This window comes from Macaca nemestrina, chromosome 9 (assembly GCF_043159975.1).
Source record: "Macaca nemestrina isolate mMacNem1 chromosome 9, mMacNem.hap1, whole genome shotgun sequence".
Classification (NCBI taxonomy): Eukaryota; Metazoa; Chordata; class Mammalia; order Primates; family Cercopithecidae; genus Macaca; species Macaca nemestrina.
Window position 1 is genome coordinate 125816516 of NC_092133.1, and position 21034 is coordinate 125837549.

At 38.3% G+C, this 21034-nt stretch overlaps 1 protein-coding gene across 4 annotated transcripts in view; it reads right to left on the reverse strand.

Annotated features, from left to right (window-relative positions):
• Nucleotides 1–747: 747 nt before the first annotated feature.
• The window catches only part of LOC105488233 (solute carrier family 39 member 12), an 80940-nt gene continuing 60653 nt past the window's right edge, over nt 748–21034 (reverse strand). For all 4 annotated transcript variants that reach the window (XM_011752107.2, XM_011752106.2, XM_024794878.2 and 1 more), the window contains one exon: nt 748–1335. In XM_011752107.2, coding sequence (XP_011750409.2) covers nt 1207–1335 — 129 coding nt within the window. In that variant the 3' untranslated portion in view covers nt 748–1206. The remainder of the gene's footprint in view (nt 1336–21034) is intronic.

Here is a 21034-nt window from a genome sequence, read left to right on the forward strand (position 1 = left end):
CATGGCCCTTGCTTAAATTAAGCTCTAAAGACAACTGGAGAAGAAATCCACCTCGTTTTGAAATCAAAGAAAGGTAGTTGAAAAAAAAAATATTGTGTTTGCATAGGGCATAGCAAAACAACAACAACAACAAACAAAAAGCAAAAACAAACAAACAAAAAAACCTACTGGGGAGTAAGAGATAGGAGAGATGTTTTTGACTAAGCACCATGAGTCATTTCGGCAGTAAAATGGACTTTTTTCCCTTGTCAAGACATATCATTTAAAAAATAAGAAAAATATAAGGCATCCATTTTCTAAGAAAAATGACTAAAGCCAGTGTTGTTTTCCGTTTTAATACTTTCGTTAGGTTATCAGTAAATTGCATGTTTTCATGAACTTACCTACTGAAATCCTGTTCAGGATTCTGTTTCCTCAGAAAGAAGATAAAATATATCTCACTTGTTAGTGAGATTATTCCCATAAATATCCTCTGTTAAATCTGTGAGAGTTTAGGCATTCATCTACTGCCTGACTCCAGTTTTGTTATTTTAAAAATTTTGAACTTCATCTTATGTTTCCACCTCCCCTTGCCTGGAACAGATTTCATTTGACGACTTACATGGAAGAATGCTGACATGTTATCCTTTAGGCCTCCCAAGATGGCTTGTTCATGAGCGCTCTAGAGTCAGTGGGTGAACTATATATTGGGTTTTTAAGAGATGACTCAGAATCTGACATCCAGTAACAGAAGGTAATAAAAACCACCATATTAAAACTAGTCTTTATTACATTTGCTTGTCACTTAACTTGCTTACAGTTTATAATTGCACAGGGAAAAAAAATTAACATCAAAGAAGTAGCAGTTGATTTTATCCCAACAGGCATCTGTCCCCTTTAAATGCTACAAACAAACATTCTTTCTTAGGGAAACAGTCTATTTTTTAAAAATTTACTAGAATTCATGCAGAATTTACCAACTACTTTTTAAAAAGCAAGAGTTTCATCACGGTGTTGGAAACCAAAGACAAAATTTCAATTAAGGACAGTCTGATACTTATATGTTTCCAAAAATAAAACTGCATTATAAAATTAATAAGTTAATGAATTGAAAGATACACACTTTGCCTAAGATAAAAAATTCTTAATTTAAAAATCACTATAGAGTGCAATGAAAGAAACAAAGACTATATAAATGCATTTTTGAAAGACGTTGATGATCCCAACTTATATTTTAATATTTTGCTCATATATAGCCAAGAGTAGGAGAGAAAGCCAACCTAGGATCAATCCAAAATTTTGCAGGAGAAACATCATCCAGGGTCGTTGTGTTTGAACATGAGTCATTTCAGGAAGCTAAAAAAAGAATAAAAAACCAGAATAAGATCCAGATATATTCAACTGCTGGGAAAAGCTTGGTGGGAAAACATGAGCGACTGTTATTCAGAACTTAATAACCTTTAAAATTCCCAAAACAGTTACAAAATGCTGAATACCTACTCTACCATGACTTGGAAATGTAAGCTAAAATTAAGCCATCTGATTGTGCTTATGAGGATCCCAGAATTGGCAGTCTTTTTTTTTTTTTTTTTTTTCTTTTCTTTTGAGGCAGGGTCTTTGTTCTGTCACCCAGGCTGGAGTGCAATGCCTGTGATCACATTTCACTGCTACCTCCTGGGCTCAAGCGATCCTCTCACCTCAGCCTTCCAGGTGCGAGCCACCGCGACCAGCTAATGTTTGCATTTTTTGTAGAGATGGGGTTTCCCTATGTTACCCAGACTGGTCTCGAGCTCCTGGGCTCAAGCAGCCTGCCTGTTGCAGCCTCCCAAAGTGCTGGGGATTATAGGCATGAACCACTGCACCTGGCCTTTGGCAGAAGTCTTAAAATGACATAGTTGCCAACCAAAAACAAGCCCAACTCTTACTTTTCAGAAAATGTTTAAATGTGAAGTAGATAATGCATGAAAGGTATTATTTTGGACTGTTCTTTTAGGTTTATAAAACTACTATATGCACGGGTTGACGTAAGGCATATATGTATATATGACCAAGCATATATACATATATATGGGGGGAAGGGAGGAAGGAAGGGAGGAAGAAAAGGAGAGAGAGGGATGACTAAGGTCTTCCTGATCTTTAGAACAGTGAGGACATTATCCCCTGTGGCTATATATATATAAACATACACACACACATATATATACACACATATATACATATATACACATATATATGATGTGTGTTTATGTGTATATATATCTATATATATATAATTTATTTTTTTGAGACAGAGTTTCACTCTGTCACCCAGGCTGGAGTGCAGTGGCAGGATCTTGGCTCACCGCAACGTCTGCCTCCCGGGTTCAAGCGATTCTCCTACCTCAGCCTCCTGAGTAGCTAGGACTACAGGCATGTGCCGCCACACTCGGCTGATTTTTTGTGTGTTTTGGTAAAGACAGAGTTTCACTGTGTTGACCAGGCTGTCCTGTGGCTATATTTTATTCTCAGAGAAACACATGACAACTATTTCATGTTTGTGAAATGCCCTAACACCATTAAGAGGGAAAGGTTCACTCAAGCATGTATGTGAAGTGCCCCAAGGTGTATTTGTCTCAAATTATTTCAAAGCCCTCACCCTGAGGTCAGAGCAAGCATACCTCTTTCATTACACAGTCGTTTCTATTGGGGCACAGGCTCGGGTCAACAAGGACTGGAGATTTAACTCAATCTTGCCATTTTGGACCAGATAATCCTTTTTTGTGAGACCCCTCTCCTGTCCATTAGAGGATGTGTAGCAGTATCTCTGGCTCCTACTAGATGTCAGCTGTACCTCTGCCCCCAATCATGAAAACCAAAAATGCCTCCAGACATGGTCAAATGTTCCCTGGGGGATAAAAATCACTTCCAGTAGAGAACGACTCAGATGATTTTCTGGTTCAAATGAATGACCACGGACTTTAGGTTTATGGCAATAGAAAATGGTTTGACCCTTTTTTTTTTTTTTTTTTGAGATGGAGTTTCACTCTTGTCTCCTAGTACAGTGGCACGATCTCGGCTCACTGCAACCTCTGCCTCCCGGGTTCTGGCGATTCTCCTGCCTCAGCCTCCCGAGTAGCTGGGACTATAGGCATCCACCACCATGCTTGGCTAACTTTGTATTTTTAGTAGAGACAGGGTTTTGTCATGTTGGCCAAGCTGGTCTTGAACTCCTGACCTCAGGTGATCCACCTGCCTTGGCCTCCCAAAGTGCTGGGATTACAGGCATGAGCCACCATGCCCGGCCAGGTTGACACATTTTTAAGTACATGGAAAGGAGCATCCTGAATGCTCTGTTTGAGATATTTCTTCATCTTAGGTAGTTACTTCAATGGCATGAGTGTGGTTTACTATGACCCGCCATCTCACATCCCAGCATGCAGCAATGGACTCAATGACAAAGTAGGTTCCAGAACTGCTCTCCTGGGTGGACCATTTTAAACAAATTATATGCCCTTTTCATGTCTTTATGCCATGTTTAAACATCCTATACATTAGAAAAATCTTATCTAATTCATCAATTATAAATTCAAAATGACATTTTGGAAAATCTATGGAATGTGGATAAAACATAGTCTATATTTTCAATTTTGTAGTAAAATGCCTTGGCAAGAAGCAGCTGAAACATTTGATTTTATGTTTTATATATTACATATATGCTTTAAATTCCATTTATTTAATGTTTGAACTAGATGTAATTGTTACAAGTTGCTCATACAGTTAACAATGGATTTATGATGAACTTTCCCCATTTCTTCCTATGTAGTGAATGAGTATCTTTCATTTAGTAAATGCCTTGATATTAGCTCAACATTCACAGTGTTTTGGTTTCTAAATGCCTTGATATTAATTCAATATCCGCAGTGGACATGGCAGAATTCTAGGTTATATTAAGGCTTATATGTGTAGGGAAGAAATAATATTTGTTCTCAAAGAGCTTGCATTTGATGGTACTCTTGAGGGATTAACAAGGTACATGCATTGGAATTTTCCAATACTTTTTTTTTTCTTTCTTTTTTTTTTTTTGATTCAGGGTCTCACGGTTGCCCAGGCTAGAGTGCAGTGATGTGATCATAGCTCACTGTAGCCTTGAACTCTTGGGATCAAGCAATCCTCCCACTTCAGCCTCCTGAGTAGCTAAAACTGTAGGTGCACACTACCCTACCCAGCTAATTTAAAAATTTTCAGTAGAGACGATCTCTTGCTATGTTGCCCAGGCTGATCTCAAACACTGGGGCTCAACTGATCTTCCCGCCTCAGCCTTCCAAAGTGTTGGAATTACAGGCACAAGCCACTGCACTCAGCCCCAATACCTTTGCTTCTTAACAGTTTTAAGTATTTTTTAATAGTTTTCTCCAAAGCCAGACAACATAGGCCACCACCTTCCTTTATCCCAGTAAGCTGCATCTCAAACTGCATCTGTGAGGAGATGCAGTTATACCCTCTGTGGTCATTTACAGGCTCAAACTTTGATTAATCTAATTTCCAAATATGGAATAAGACCTTGGGTAGTTCCCTCTCCTCCTCCTTCTCCTCATTTTTCAAACAAGATTGTTAATTATCTTTGATGAAACATGGCTGAATTAACAGCATATCCCATCTCTGTCCCCACTGCCACCTGGCTGTTGTGAGTCTTTGATAAAGTACACAGTAGAAGCGGTTTCTGGAAAGGTTTTGTTGGCAATGACTTATAAAGTATAGGTCATCTATTGAACCATCATGCTTATTTCGGGTGGATTATTACAGAGAAAAATATTTCAGGCAAGATAGAAGCATGGTAGTAAAAATGGTTCTGGTTCAAGAGATACAATTTGAGATGAATTTTCAAATCATCAGTATCTTCATGAACCTACATTTTAGAAAAGCTCAGTTTTGAATTTCCATCTTTGCCTCACACTTCCAGGAAGGGTCTTTGGCTGGGGAGAAGTAGACCCTAGATTAGGGTCGATTTAATCACCAAAATGTTTTAGGTACAAAAGCACAGAGCTAGAATTAATATCTTGGATATTATAGCAGAATTTCAAGCTGTTTCTGTTTTGACTAAATTCAAAAAATGTCCCAATTATTTTTATTTATTTATTTATTATTTATTTATTTTATTTATTTATTTTTGAGACAGAGCTTCACTCTTCTCGCCCAGGCTGGAGTGCAGTGGCATGATCTCAGCTCACTGCAACCTCCCCACCTCCCAGGTTCAAGCAATTCTCCTGCCTCAGCCTCCCAAGTAGCTGGGATTACAGGCACATGCCACCACACCTGGCTAATTTTTGTGTTTTTAGTGGAGACTGGGTTTCACAATGTTAGCCAAGCTGGTCTTGACTCCTGACCTCAGGTGATCTGCCCACCTTGGCCTCCCAAAGTGCTGGGATTACAAAATTGTCCCAAATTTTTAAAACAATTGTTCAATCTATTATTTTTCTCACTAGCCTAAGCTTATAAACCTGCTGCTTGCTTGGAGGGTTTAATACCTATCAAATTGAATGTATCTTTTATGAGAATCAGTGACCCTACTCCCAGTGAGAAAATCAAGAATTCTTTATTCTTGTATATAGATGACAGCATTATCCACCAGAAAACATCATGAATATTTTCACAACTCCAGAGGCAACATTTACATGGAATCCAATGTCTTCAGGAGTTGCAACAGGCTCCTGTATTTTTTTTTAAATCAAAATAATGGACCCTATAACTTGCCATACAGTTAGCTGTGCCTTCTTCTTTTTTTTTTTTCTGAGATGGTAGTCTCACTCTGTCACCAGGCTGGAGTGCGGTGGTGCGATCTTGGCTCACTGCAATCTCCACCTGCCGGGTTCAAGCAATTCCCCTGCCTCAGCCTCCCAAGTAGCTGGGACTACAGGCACGCACCACTATGCCTGGCTAATTTTTTGTATTTTAGTAGAGATGGGGTTTCATCATGTTGGCCAGGATGGTGTCCATCTCCTGACCTCGCAATCCACCCACCTCGGCCTCCCAAAGTGCTGGGATTACAGGTGTGAGCCACCGCACCTGGCCTAGCTGTGCCTTCTAGCAGCACTTCTTTCCTGCCAGGTCTTTCAGGTTGTTCTGGCTACAAAGTCTTATGTGATACTTATTTGCCTTTCATTTACATCTATTTATCACATCCTTTCTTATATATTTTTCCCCCTTTTACTTCTCATAATCCTGCAAGTGATAAAACTATTCACTCCTCTCAGTTTTGAAGAAACATTAGCTCAGAGAGGATAACAGCTCACCCACAGTCACATTGTTGTGATGTCAGAAGGAGGACAAGAAACCAGGTCTCCCCGTAACTGTAGTGAACATACAAATAACTGCAAAGAACAACTCTCTATCTGAAATTCACCCTTTCTATCTGAAATTCATCCTTGTCTATTATGACCAAGGGCAAATTGGTCTAATTAGAAAAAAATGGAAAATGTCAATGGCAGAAACGTCCCATTAGGCATAAAAGTGTCACTGCACTTAATGAAAATTTGATAAAATACATGATGCAATCAATAATGAATTAGTTATCAATAATCAATAATTAACACTTAATAAATCAATAAACAATAACAGCAAACACACCAACAGAAAATTAGGCAAAAGATACTAAACAGGTAATTCAAGAGGATGAAAATTAAATGGTCCAAAAAATTTTGGAAAAATGTACAATCTATAATAATTTTTAGGCCGGGCACAGTGGCTCATACCTGTAATCCCAGCATTTTGGGTGGCCTAGGCTGGCAGATCATTTGAGGTCAAGAGTTCGAGACCAGCCTGGCCAACATGGTAAAACTCATACTCTATTAAATAATAAACACAAAAATTAGCCAGGCATGGTGGCAGGTGCCAGTCATCCCAGCTACTTGAAAGGCTGAGGCAGGAGAATCATTTAAACCTGGGGGGCAGAGGTTGCAGTGAGCCAAGACTGTGCCACTGCACTCCAGGCTAGGTGACAAGAGTGAGACTCCGTTTCAAAATATATATATATATACACATATATATATATTTTTTTTCTATTATGCTATTATGCTGCCTTTGTTGTAAAAGATATCACAGTACTGGTTCTATGTTTTCAAGGCAGACAATATGTGTTTGAAAAGACTTGGCTGGGCGCAGTGGCTCATGCCTGTAATCCTAGCACTTTGGGAGGCTGAGGCGGGCGGATCACGAGGTCAGGAGATGGAGACTATCCTGACTAACACAGTGAAACTCCGTCTCTACTAAAAAAATACAAAAAAATTGACCGGGTGTAGTGGTGGGCGCCTGTGGTTCCAGCAACTCAGGAAGCTGAGGCAGGAGAATGGCGTGAACCTGGGAGGCGCCACTGCACTCCAGCCTGGGCGACAGAGCGAGACTCCGTCTCAAAAAAAAAAAAAAGAAAGAAAGAAAAGAAAAGACTAAGTTTGCAACTAAGTTTGCAAGCTCATAGATATGGACAAACAGTGCAAATCAACATTTCAAAAAAAGTTTAATGGGATTCTCATCCTGATATAAAAGTTTCAATTTCAATTTCGGTGGCCTATGTGAACTTTCCATGTTCACACATAAATCAATTTGGTGGGAAACCCAGCTAAACCTGCTTTTGTGACAATACTTGGCTCTTTTTAGTATGATTATGGATGAACATATGAACCATAATATCTCCTAGATACCAAATACCAGAGAGTCCTACAGAAAGTCTTTCCAAGAGCTACAAATATGAAATGCCAAAACTCAAACCACATCTAATTACAGCTTTCCACCTTCTCTTAATCTCCATACATGTATATATTTTTCCATCATTTTAGCCAGTAAATTTTGAAGGAAAATAAAGGTTCATATGAATCAATTTTCAAGAGTATTTATTTTATTTCTTTGTTAGAAATTTAAAATTTCTGGCAAGAGTTTGAATGCCACCATTTCCCTCCTGAATTGCAAAAACAAAAGAAAAATCCCGTCTTCCTCCAGGGCAGTTAAGTCCTGTTATTGGGCAATTTTACTGATCTTGATTTATACTCTAAGAGTAGAGGAGGGAAAATGATGAATAGAGCATATTAACAATGACGTAAAGGTACAGAGAAAAAGGAGGACATTTTAGCAAAGTGTCTTGCGCAGAGGTAGTGCTAAGATAAATTTTCTTCAGATTTCTGCCAGAAACTTGGAAACCTTAAAGTAGAGAAGTAACTTCCTTTCTTACCACTATGTTTCACAAGTTGTCCAACCCAGATCAGTAGATACAAAGAGTTGTTAGTCAAGTAGTTGTAATTTTCTGGAAATAAAAAATCTTTAGCTAAAGTGCATCCCTTTGGTCTGCTATTGTTGAGTTCTTTTTTCAATTGTGAATCAAGGCACAGGTAAGAAATGCCTTAAAATGAAGCAGAGTCCACAAACTATGACTTATCCACAGAGAATGGTCCCCACAAGTTCTGTTACCTAATTGAAAACTACTTATGATGGCTAACTGCTAAGTAGCATTTCTGAACATTTTAGAAAGTGACATTAAGAAAATGTTTTGGTGGGGCGCGGTGGCTCACACGTGTAATCCCAGCACTTTGAGAGGCTGAGGCGGGTGGATTACCTGAGGTCAGTAGTTTGAGACCAGCCTGACCAGTATGGTGAAATCCCATCTCTATGAAAAACACAAAAATTAGCCAGGCGTGGCGGCAGGTGCCTATAATCCCAGCTATTTGGGAGGCTGAGGCTGGAGGATTGCTTGAACCCGGGAGGTGGAGGTTGCAGTGAGCCAAGATCACACCACTTCACTCCAGCCTAGGTGACAGAGCAAGACTCCATCTCAAAAAAAAAAAAAAAAAAGAAAGAAAGAAAATGTTTTAAACTTGAGTCAATCCCTAAAACTGCATTCCTAGTCAAGTCGAAGCTTTAAAATAAATACTCATGAAGAAAATTAGGAGAACCATCAGGAAAGAAAGTAGACAAAATACCAGCATCTGGTCCTATGTGATAACTGTAAACTTGGGAGAACGTGTCACAAAGAAGGATGATCTATAACACATCCTCTGGAACTTGTATTTTGTCCCTCTTTCTTGTACATCTGAGTTTCAGACTCTCATGACAAGCAAAGGCTTCACTCTCCATTTCCATTGTAATCTGAAACTGGTTTCCTGTTGGCATCACTAAAGACCCATTATCAAATATTTCAACATTTACCTTTATTCATGATTCATAAATATACACACTGAAGAAGAAAGATCAGCCTCCAACGCTTCCAAGATAAAGATGTCAAAGAGCTTTCATTGATAAAATTTGCAATTCAAATATAGAAACAATATTCATTTACTGATGACATTTAGAGACGTCTCCCATGAAGGTAAGGTTGTACTTTAAGTATTTTTCTCTCTCAGGAATGCATAACTTCTGGCATTATGAACGTTTAGAAGTGATTTGCTTCTCCATTCATAAAGTTCACTTAACTGACGTATGACATCTGTTTCCAAGAGGGGTCCTAAAAGTCATTGTGCACATGGAGGCACATTTGCATTTGATAAGCAGAACCATGTTTGTTTCTAAGAAATGTGATAAAGAAGAAAACTCAAAAACTTCTCCTGAGGGCATTCTAAATATGCTTAATTTCTGGAGGAACACACATTCTGTGGGAGTCTCTAACTCCAGCCCATTTGTAAATGGCTTAGTTTGTCCTTGCAGAAGGCAAGCATTTAAGAACAAAATGGAACTGATGGTGCAAGTCACCATTTGGCTTACAAATGAGCAATTGCCACTCTATCCTAACAAGTAAAGCTGATCAACTGAAAAATCAACAAGTCTTTTTAGATGCATCAGAGAAAGGTACACACTGTCTCAGACATTAGAGAGACAGCAGGTAGACTTAGACAATCACAACTTACCAGAGCAAAAGCCAAGTAGCAGAAACCTCTGCTAGAACCAGTCAGTGGAAGGTTAAGAAAATCTGACTGTAAAGAATGAATTGCTGAAAGCTCAGCCTGGACAACTCTGAGTTTAAAATTCCAGAAGACCCAATCATAGAAGGCCCCTAGATTTTGTGAGTTTTACCTCCAGGAGCTCCACGGGTTCTCACAGTGAAAACTGGAGAAAAATCTTCTTATACTTCTGGTAGGGGGAGAGGGAAAATAATCATTTTGAAATATACCAGAGCATTCTGCTCTTAACAAGATCTTCCCTCAGGAGAAACTGGTTAACCAGAGCCTAACTTGTTGGGGTTTTATCAAAGCCTAATCTACCTGTGGAAGGAAAATACCAAATTTTAGCCATTTCTAGCCATCCTGTCTTACTTGGGGGAAGAGATAATGAGAAACACTAATGAAGTTCATAGTCCAAGGCACAGGCTTACTAAAAGACTGAGATCTACCAAAGGACTATAGAGCCTTCCCCTTCCCATATGTATTCCGTAGTACCACATTACTAATGGCCTATTTAGCACAATTCTGTTCACTCAGTACAACATGTCTACCTTTCAAACTACAGGACATGTTAAAAGGCAAAAAACAGTTTAAAGAAACTGAACAACCATCAGAATCAAAATCAGACGTAATAGAAATGTTGAAATGATTGGACCAGGCGTTTTAAAATACTATGATTAGTATGTTAAGGAATTTAATAAAAAACGAGACAGTATTCAAAACAGAAGGAAAATGTAAGCAGAAAAATGGAAATTATTAGAAAAATAAAAAATAAATGCTAGAGATTAAAAACACTGTAACAAAAATGAAGAATGTCTTTGACGAGCTAATTAGTAGATTAGACATGGTTAAAGAGAGAATCTTTGATCTTGAGGATTTTACAAAACAAACTTGAAAAACAGAAAGCCAAAGAGAAAAAAAGGACTGAAAAAAGAAAACTCTGAACAGAATATCCAAGAACTTTGGGACAACTGCAAAAGGCATAACATATTAGAAAGAGGAGAAAGAGGCAAAAACACCAGAAGGAATATTTGAAACAATACTGAGAATTTCTCCAAATTAATGTCAAATGCCGAATTATAAATATAGGAAGCTCAAAGAACATCAAGCAGGAGATATGCTTTAAAAAAACCCTATATCTATGCATATCATCTTTAAACTTCAGAAAACCTTGAAAGAAACCAGATGAAAAATATATCTCACCTTTAAAGAAGCAAAGATGAGAAGCATCTGACTTCTCGGAAACTGTGCAAGCAAGAACTTAAATATTTAACTAAATATTCAAGTGAACTAAAATATTTAAACTAAACTAAATATTTAAAGTGTTAAGGGAAAAAACCACCCACCTAAAAATCCTGCACCCTACTAAATTATATTTCAAAAGTGAAGGAGAAATAAAGACTCTCTCAGAAAACAAAAATAGAGGGAATTTGTTTGTTACCAGTAGCTATGCCTTATGAGAAATGTTAAAAATTCTTCAGAGAGAAGGGAAATGATACTGGTCAAAAACTTAGATCTACATAAAAAAGAATAGCACTTGAGAACGAATAAGGGAAAGTAAATAAAAACCTTTATTTTTCTTATTCTTAGTTGATCTAACAGATTACAGTTGTTAATAATTACAATATTGGATTCAATTATGTATGCTCATGTATAAGTGAAATGAATGAATATGTGATCCAAGAGACAGGAGGGAAGAATTAGAGATATTTTATACAAGGTACTTGCACTGCTTGTGAAGTAGCATATTATTTGAAAATAGACTTGGATTAGTTGTAAATGTATAGTGCAACTCTAGCACAACCACTAAAATAAATTTTAAAAGAAGCATGATTTATATGCTAAAAATAAGAGAAAACAGAACCATGTAAAATGCTTCATTAGAAACCAAAAGGCAAAAAAAAGTGGGAAAGACAAAGACAGCAACAGACAACAAAGGTAATGAATAATAAACAGTAACAAATATGGTAGATATTGATTCAACTAAGCAGTCACTATAACAATTATCTAAATATACCAATTAAAAGACAGAGATTATAAGAGTGCATCAAGAAACGAGACCCAACTCCATGCCATCTATAAGAAACATGCTTTAAATAAAAAGAAAATATAGATTGTAAGTAAAGGGTTGGAGAAAGGTATATAAGTGGTTGTAGCGATCTTAAATTTTGGACTGAGCAGAGTTCAGAGCAAGGATAGTTATGAAGGATAGATGGTGTATTACATAATGAAAAAACGATTTAATACTCCAGGAAAACATAAAATCCTTAATGTGTATGTATGTAACAAGACAGTATTAAAATATGTGAGACAAAAATGGATAGAACTACAAGGAAAAATAGATTTATTCACAACTAGATTTGAAGACTTTAGCATTCGTCCATCAGAAATGAACAGAGGGATTTTGGGTCAAGATGGCTCACTAGAAGTAGCTAGTTTGTGGTTCTCTGACAGAGAAGACATAGAGTGGCAAGTAAAGACTAGCTCCTCAACTAGATCATCCAGGAGAATATGTTTAGAATCATCAAGTAAGTAATGAGAGCCATTTAGAGTGGAGAAGAGTGAGAAAGGATAGCTGCCCACTAGGGATGAAGTGGAGCCAAGGCAGGGTCCCCACCAAGGGGAACATTAAGTGAGCAAGAGTGCCTGGGGACCCACACTTCTTCCATGGACCTTTGCAATCCTGGGCACAGGAGATCCCCCTGGCCTCCCCTCAGGTCCTCCAGACTGACATGGAGAGCTACATGGAGTCTGGGCAGAGCCTCTGTTCAGGCCCATGAGGAACCTCAAGGGCTTTAGATTCCTGAACACCATGGCACCAGCTGTCTTAGCTGCACCAAGAAGGGAAGCCAGGCTCTCTTGCAACCACAGTGCTGAGGAGCAGACAGACTACAGGCCTCACTTCCATCAACACCTTGCTGGGCAAAGCCAACTGACCTGGGACCCAGACACAGCCACCCCACCTCCACCTGGGCACTAGGGCCAGTAGCCACTCTGCATTTCTCTGGGATGCTGATCCCAGAGGTAACCAATAGGCCTGTCCTTTTTGACACTGCTGCAGCCCCCACCCCTACTGCCCTCAGGCTGCAGTTAGAGCAAAGAGACTAAGACTTGTAGGCCTCCAGTAAACCACAGTTGCCTCATGGAAAAGTGGTCAGACTGTTTTCCACACGGGTCCCTGTCTCTGCTACTCCTCACTGAGCAGCACCTCCTGACCTGGGTCTACAGCATAGCCTCCCTGCCCCAACCTGAGTACTTCAGTTGGTGGTGGCTCTGCATTTCTCTGGGGAGGAAATCCCAGAGACAACCCAGACTCTCAGCCATTGCTGCTACAGAGGAACTACCCTTGCTGCCCTTGGGCTGGAAGGAGAATAAAGACCCTGATCACTTTGCTCCTTTACCAGGCAGGGCCCCCAGATTGGGCTTGCAGTACGGCCACCCCACCCCAGTGAACATTCCCATTGGAAGTGGCTTTGTGTCTGTCCATCGTGGAGTTCCCAGCGGTAACTGACAGCCCCTCTGCCACTGCTGCAGCAGCAGAACCTTCCCTTACTAGTGCTACCTGGTCCCCTACCACCAGTCTGTGGAAGAACAAAATGACTGAGTGCTTTACTCGCTCCTCCAGCATAACCCAGCTGCCCTAGGAAGGAGAGGCCAGACTGTCTTCCCCATGAACCCTCTGACATCCCTGCTCTTTACCAGGCAGCTTGGGCTTGCAATTTAACCACTCCACACTGGGCTGATCATTCTAATTGACAGCAGTTCTATGCTTCTCTTGGGTGGAGCCCCAAGAGACAAGTGAAAGGGCCTCCGTCATTGCCACTGTCAAGGTCCCCATCCCTGCTGCCCCCCAGCTGGGGAAGGAACAAAAAGCCTGAGCTTGCCCCAGGGCCGTGATGCACAGCCCCAGAGGGCCAAGCTGAGATCTGTGACAAGCACCCATGTAGGAGAGGAGCCTACATGCTCAGCACTGAGAAGGGGCATGGATGCAAACACAAGGAAATACAGAGGAACCAAGTGGCTAAGAGCCTGTCTACTGGTCATTACTCTTAAGCACCATATACTGGATTAGAGCCCAGATTTCAACACCAAAAATACTATGCTAATATAGACCTCTGTGAAACCAAGGACTAGAATTCAGCCACAAAAAAGGACCCTGCACAAAGCCTTGGCCCTCTGGAAACATCCAGAAATGAAGCTAACTGACCAGGCTCAAATTACACCACAGTTAAAGAAACATCAGCCCACAGGGATGCAAATGAACCAGAACAAGAACCCTGGCAACTCTAAAATCAGGAGTGTCTCCTTACGTCCAAACTGCCATACTAGCTCCCCAGTAATGGCTGTTAACCAGAATGAAATGGCTGAAATGAAAGACCTAGAATTGAGAATCTGGATAGCAACAAAGATCATCGAGATTCAAGAGGAAGTTAAAACCCATTCCAAGAAATCTAAAGAATCCAGTAAAATGATTCAAGAGAATGAAAGATAAAATACCCATTTTAAGAAAGAATCAAAGTGAGCTGATAGAACTGAAAAACTCACTGTATAAATTTTGTAACACATTTGGAAGTATTAACAGCAGAATAGACCAAGATGAGGAAAGAATATCAGAGCTTGAAGAGTGGTTCTTCGAATTAACTCAGTCAGACAAAAATAAAGAAAAAAGAACTAAAAAAAATAAACAAAATCTCTGAGAAAAATGGGATTATGTAAAGAGATAAAATCTATGACTCATTGGCATTCCTGAAAGACAGGGAGAAGAAGCAAGCAAATTGGAAAGCATATTTGAGGATACTGTGCATGAAAATTTCTTCAACCTTACTACAGGGGTTGACATTCAAATTCAGAAAATTCAGAGAAGAAAACCCTTGCAAGACACTATATAAGACAACCATCCCCAAGACACATAGTCATCAGATTCTTCAAGGTCAATGCAAAAGAAAATATATTAAAGGCAGCTAGAGAGAAGGGGCAGGTCACCTACGAAGGGAAACTCATCAGACTAACAGTAGATTTTTCAGCAGAAACACTACAAGCCAGAAGATGTTGGGGGCCTAATAAAGATCCTTAAAGAAAAGAAATTTCAACCAAGAATTTCATATCCAGCAAAACTAAGCTTCATAAGTGAAGGAGAAATAAAATCCTTTACAGACAAGCAAATGCTAATGGAATTTGTAACTACCAGACCTGACTTACAAGAGGTCCTTAAGGAAGGGCTAAGCAGAAATGAAAGACCATTACCAGACACCACACAAACACACTCAAGTACATAGACTACTGACTCTATAAATCAAATACACAATGATGTCTACATAACAACCAGCTAACAACACGATGACAGGATCAAATCCATACACATCAATATTAACCTTGAACATAAACAGGCTAAATGTCCCACTTAAAAGGCACCGAGTGGTAAGCTGGATAAAGAAGCAAGACCTAAATGTATGCTTTCTTCGAAGAGACCCATCTCACATGCAAGAACACCCACAGACTCAAAGTAAAGGGATGGAGAAATATCTATTAAGAAACAGAGATCAGAAAAGAGCAGGGGCTGTTATTCTTATCTTAGACAAAACAGACTTTAAGCCAACAATGATCAAAAATGACAAAAAAAAAAAAAAAAAGGGCATTACATAATGATAAAAGGTTTGATTCAACAAGATGTAATTATCCAACCAATGGAACAGGTTAGAAAACACAGAAATAAAGCTGTACACTTACAATGATCTGATCTTTGACAAAGCAGACAATAACAAGCAGGAAAGGACTCTATTCAATAAATGGTGCTGGGATGACTGGCTAACCATGTGCAGAAGATTGAAACTGGACCCCTTTCTTTCACCATATACAAAAATCAACTTGAGATAGATTAAAGACTTAAATGTAAAACCTAACACTACAAAAATTCTAGAAGAACACCTAGCAAATACCATCCTGCATATCAGTCTTGGCAAAGATTTCATGACAGAGACTCCGAAAGCAATTGCGAAAAAATTCAAAAGTTGACAAGTGGGACCTCATTAAACTAAAGATCTTCTGCACAGCAAAATAAACTCTCAACTGAGTGAACAGAGAGCCTATAGGATGGGAAAAGTATTTGCAAACTATCAATCTAAGAAAGGTCTAATATCTAAAATCTATAAGAAACTTAAATAAATTAACAAGCAAGAAACAAATAGCCCCATTAAAAAATGAGCAAAGGACAGGAACAGACATATCTCAAAAGATGACGTACACATGGCCAACAAGCATATGAAAAAATGCTCTATATCACTAATCATTAGGGAAATGCAAATCAAAACCACAATGATACACCATCTCATACCCATTAGAATGGCAATTATTAAAAAGTTAAAAAACAGCAGATACTGGTGAGGTTGCAGAGAAAGAGAATGCTAATATACTGCTGGTGAAAATGTAAATTCGTTCAGCCACTGTGGAAAATAGTCTAGAGATTTCTTAAAGAAGTTAAAATAAAACTACCATTCAACCCAGCAATCCCATTACCAGCTATATATCCAATAGAATATAAATCATTCTACCATAAAGACACATGCACCCATATGTTCATCACAGCACTATACACAGTATCAAAGACATAGAATCAACCTAAATGTCTGACAATGGTGGAGTGGATAAAGAAAATATGGTACAAATACACCATGAAATACTATACAGCCATAAAAAAGAAAGACTGCATCTTTTGTGGCAACATGGATGAAGCTAGTGGCCATTATCCTAAGTGAATTACAACAGGAACAGAAAACCAAATACCACATGTTCTCACTCATAAGTGGGAAATAAATACTGACACAAAGAAGGGTATAATAGATATTAGGGCTTACTTAAGGTGAAGGGTGAGGATTGTAAAACTACCTATTGGGTATTACGTTGATTGCCAAGGTGACAAAATTATCTGTATACCAAATCCCCACAATATGCACCTTACCCATGTAACATACTTGCACCTGTATCCCTTGAACCTAAAAAAAATTGGAAGATAAATAAATGAACAGATCTAGCAGGCAGAAAATCTGTAGACATAGTTGAATTCAGCAGGACATCAATCAATTGGACATAATTGACATCTATAGACTACTTTATCCAATAAGAGCAGATTGCAAATTCTTCCCCAGCTCATGTGGAACATTACCAAGATAGACCACATTCTGGGCTATAAGACTGACCTTAACAAATTTAAAATAATAGAAGTCATACAATTTCTATTCTTAGGTCATATGGATTAAACTAGAAATCAATAACAGAAAGATAGCTGGAAAATACCAAAAGAACTGGAGATTAAATAACATACCTCTAAATAACACATGAGTTAAGAAAGAAATCTCAAGAGAAAATAAAACAGTTTTGAATGAATGAAAATAAAAATAAAATTTATTAAAATTTGTGAGACAAGAGTGAAAGTGGTGCTCAAAGGGAAATTCAGAGCATTGGATTTCAGAAAAGAATCAGAAATTATATATATCAGAAAGCAATAAAGATCTAAACTCAATATTCAAAGCTTCCTTCTTAGGAAACTGGAAAAAGAAGAGCAAACTAAATCCAAAAGTAAGCAGAAGAAAATAATGAAAGAGCAGAAATCAATGAAATCAAAATCAGGTAATCAATATAGAAATTCAACAAAGCCAAATCTGGTTCATTGAAAAGATTAATAAAATAGATGAGCCTCTAGCTAAGCTAACAAAAAAAAAAAAAAAAAAAAAAAAAAAAAGGAGAGAAGATACAAAGTATTGATACTGGAAATCAAAAAGACGATGTCACTACAGATTCTGTGAACATTCAAGGATCATAAAGAAATATCAGGAGCAAATCTATGTCCCCAAATTTGATAACATAGATGAAATGGACCAATTCCCTGAAAAACACAGTCAGCTAAAACCCACACAAGAAGGAATAGACAATCTGAATAGGCCTTTATCTATTAAAGAATTTGAATTAATAATCAATAACCTCCCCAAACAGAAATCACCAGGCCCAGATGGGCTCACCAATGAATGAAACACTTTAGGAAAAAATTTTACCAATTCTCTAAAATCTCTTTCAGAAAGCAGAAGTAGAAGGAATATTTCCTAACTCATTTTGTGAGACTAGCATTATGCTAAGAACAAAACCAGGCAAAGACATTACAAACAAAGAACACCAACAGATCAACCACAGAGCAATGCTTCTCAAAAATATAGACGCAAAAATGCTGAGCAAAGCATCAGCAAATCAAAACCAACAACGTACAAAAGGAATTATAACTACAATCAAGGGGGATTTATTCCAGGTATGCAAGGCTGATTCAACATTTGGAAATCAGTTAACATAATCTATCACATCAACAACTAAAGAAAAAAAATTACATGATCATATCAATAGGTGTAGGAAAAGAATTTGACAAAATCCAACATTCAGTCATGATAAAAACTCTCAGTAAACTAGGAATGAAGGTAATTTCCTCAACTTGATAAAGAACATTTACAAAAACCTATAGCTAACATATACCTAATGGTGAGAAACCAGAAGTTTTCCCAGTAAAATCAGAAGAAAGGCAAGGATGAGCCCTCTTACCGCTGCTTCTCAATATCATACTGGAAGTTCTGGCTAATGCAATAAGATAAGAAATGGAAATAAAAGACATGCAGATTAAAAACAAAGAAATAAGACTGCCTTTGTTCACAGATGACATGATAACTATAAAGAAAATCTAAAAGATTCAACAAAAAAGCTCCTAAAACTGATAGTCAAGTATAGCAAGATTGTGGAGTACATGGTTAATATTCAACAGTCAACTGCCTTTCTCTACATTGTCAGTGAACAGGTGAAATTTAAAGTTAAAAACCCATTACCATTTACATTTGCACTTCCAAAAATGAAACACCCAGTTATCAATCTAACAAAATGCCCAAGATGTATATTAGGAAAACTACCAAACTCTGACAAAGGATATCAAAAAACTAAATAAATGGAGAGGTATTCCATGTTCAAGGATAGGAAGACTGTATATCCTCAAGATGTCAGTTATTTCCAATTTGATGTATAGATTCAATTCAATCCAAATCAAAGTCCCAGCAAGTTATTTAATGGGTATCAACAAACGAATTTTAAAGTTTACATGGAGTGGAAGAAATCCATAGTAACCAACTCAATATTAAAGACTGACACTGAAAAATATTGGAGAGCTGACACCACCTGACTTCAAGACTTACTACAATGTTACAGGAATCAAGACACTGCTGTGTTGCTAAAAAAATAGACAAATAGATCAATGGCATATAACAGAGAGTCCAGAAATAGGCCTATATAAATACAGTGAGCAGATCTTTGATAAAGGAGTAAACACAATAAAATGGAGCAATGGCCTCTTTTCAAAAAATGGTGCTGGAACAACCTGAAATCCACTTACAAAAAAGTGAGTCTAGACACAGTCTTATATTCTTCACAAAAAGGTGGATGGATCATGAGGTCAGGAGTTCGAGACCAGCCTGGCTAACACGGTGAAAGCCCATCTCTACTAAAAATACAAAAATTAGCCGGGCTTGGAGGCATGCACCTGTAATCCCAGCTACTCAGGAGGCTGAGGCAGCAGAATTGCTTGAACCCAGGAGGCAGAGGTTGCAGTGAGCTGAGATTATGCCACTGCACCCCAGCCTGGGTGACAGAGCAAGACTCCGTCTCAAAAAGAAAAAATCAATTCACAATAAAGCATAGACCTGAATTAAAAATGCAAAACCATAAAAATCCTAGAAGATTATGATAAAAGAAATCTAGGTGACCTTAGGTATAGCAATGACTTTTCAGACAAGATGCTAAAGACATGATCTATGAAAGAAAGAATTCATAAGCTAGGCTTCATTAAAATTAAAATGTATTTTTAAAAATATATAAGTAGATAATTTATTTGGGCCAAGCTTCAGGATTGCGATCCAGGAGCATAGATTCAAGTTACCCTAAATATATACTCCCAAAATTAAAACCTCAGTTCGGTGAAAGACAATGTCAAGAGAATAAGAAGATAAGCCACAGAATGGGGAAAAACATTTGCAAAACATTATCTGGTAAAGGCATCGTATCCAAAATAGACAAGAAACTTTTAAAAGATAATAGGAAAACAGACAATTTCCAATTAAAAATGGGAAGACCTGAGTAGAGACTCCCCAAAGAAGATGTATGATGGCAAGTAGTCATATAAAAAGATGCTTAGCATTTTATATTATTAGGGAATTGCAAATTACAACAACAATGAAATACCTCTATACACCTATTAGAATGGCCAAAACCCACAACACTGACAGCAACAAGTACTGGTAAGGATGTAGAGCAACTGGAACTCTCATTCATTGCTGATGGAAATGCCAAACGGTACAGCTACTTTGGAAGACAGTTTGGTAGCTTCTTACTTAACATACCCTTATCATATGATCCAGCAATCATATTTCTTGGCATTTCCTCAACAGATTTGAAAATGTTTGTTCACACGAAAACCTGCTCACGTGTATTTATAGCAGCTTAATCCATAATTACCAAAATTTGGAAGGAACCAAATTTGGATGTCCTGCAGTAGGTAAATGGATAAATGGTGATGCATCCAGACAGTGAAATATTATTCCGCACTAAAAAGAAATCAAACTGTAAAAAGACAGAGGAAACTCAGATTTGTATTATGAAATGAAAGAAGCTAATTTGAAAAGGCAGCATACTGTATCATTACAGCTATATGACATTCTGAAAAAGGCAAAACCATGAAGACAGTAAAAAGAGTAGTGGTTGGCCGGGCGCGGTGGCTCAAGCCTGTAATCCCAGCACTTTGGGAGGCCGAGACGGGCGGATCACAAGGTCAGGAGATCGAGACCATCCTGGCTAACACAGTGAAACCCCGCCTCTACTAAAAAATACAAAAAACTAGCCGGGCAAGGTGGCGGGTGCCTGTAGTCCCAGCTACTCGGGAGGCTGAGACAGGAGAATGGCGTAAACCCGGGGGGCGGAGCTTGCAGTGAGCTGAGATCCGGCCACTGCACTCCAGCCTGGGCGACAGAGCGAGACTCCGTCTCAAAAAAAAAAAAAAATTAAAAAAATAAATAAATAAATAAATAAAAAGAGTAGTGGTTGACAGGGATTTGGGGGAAGGAGGAATAAACATGCAGAAGACAGGG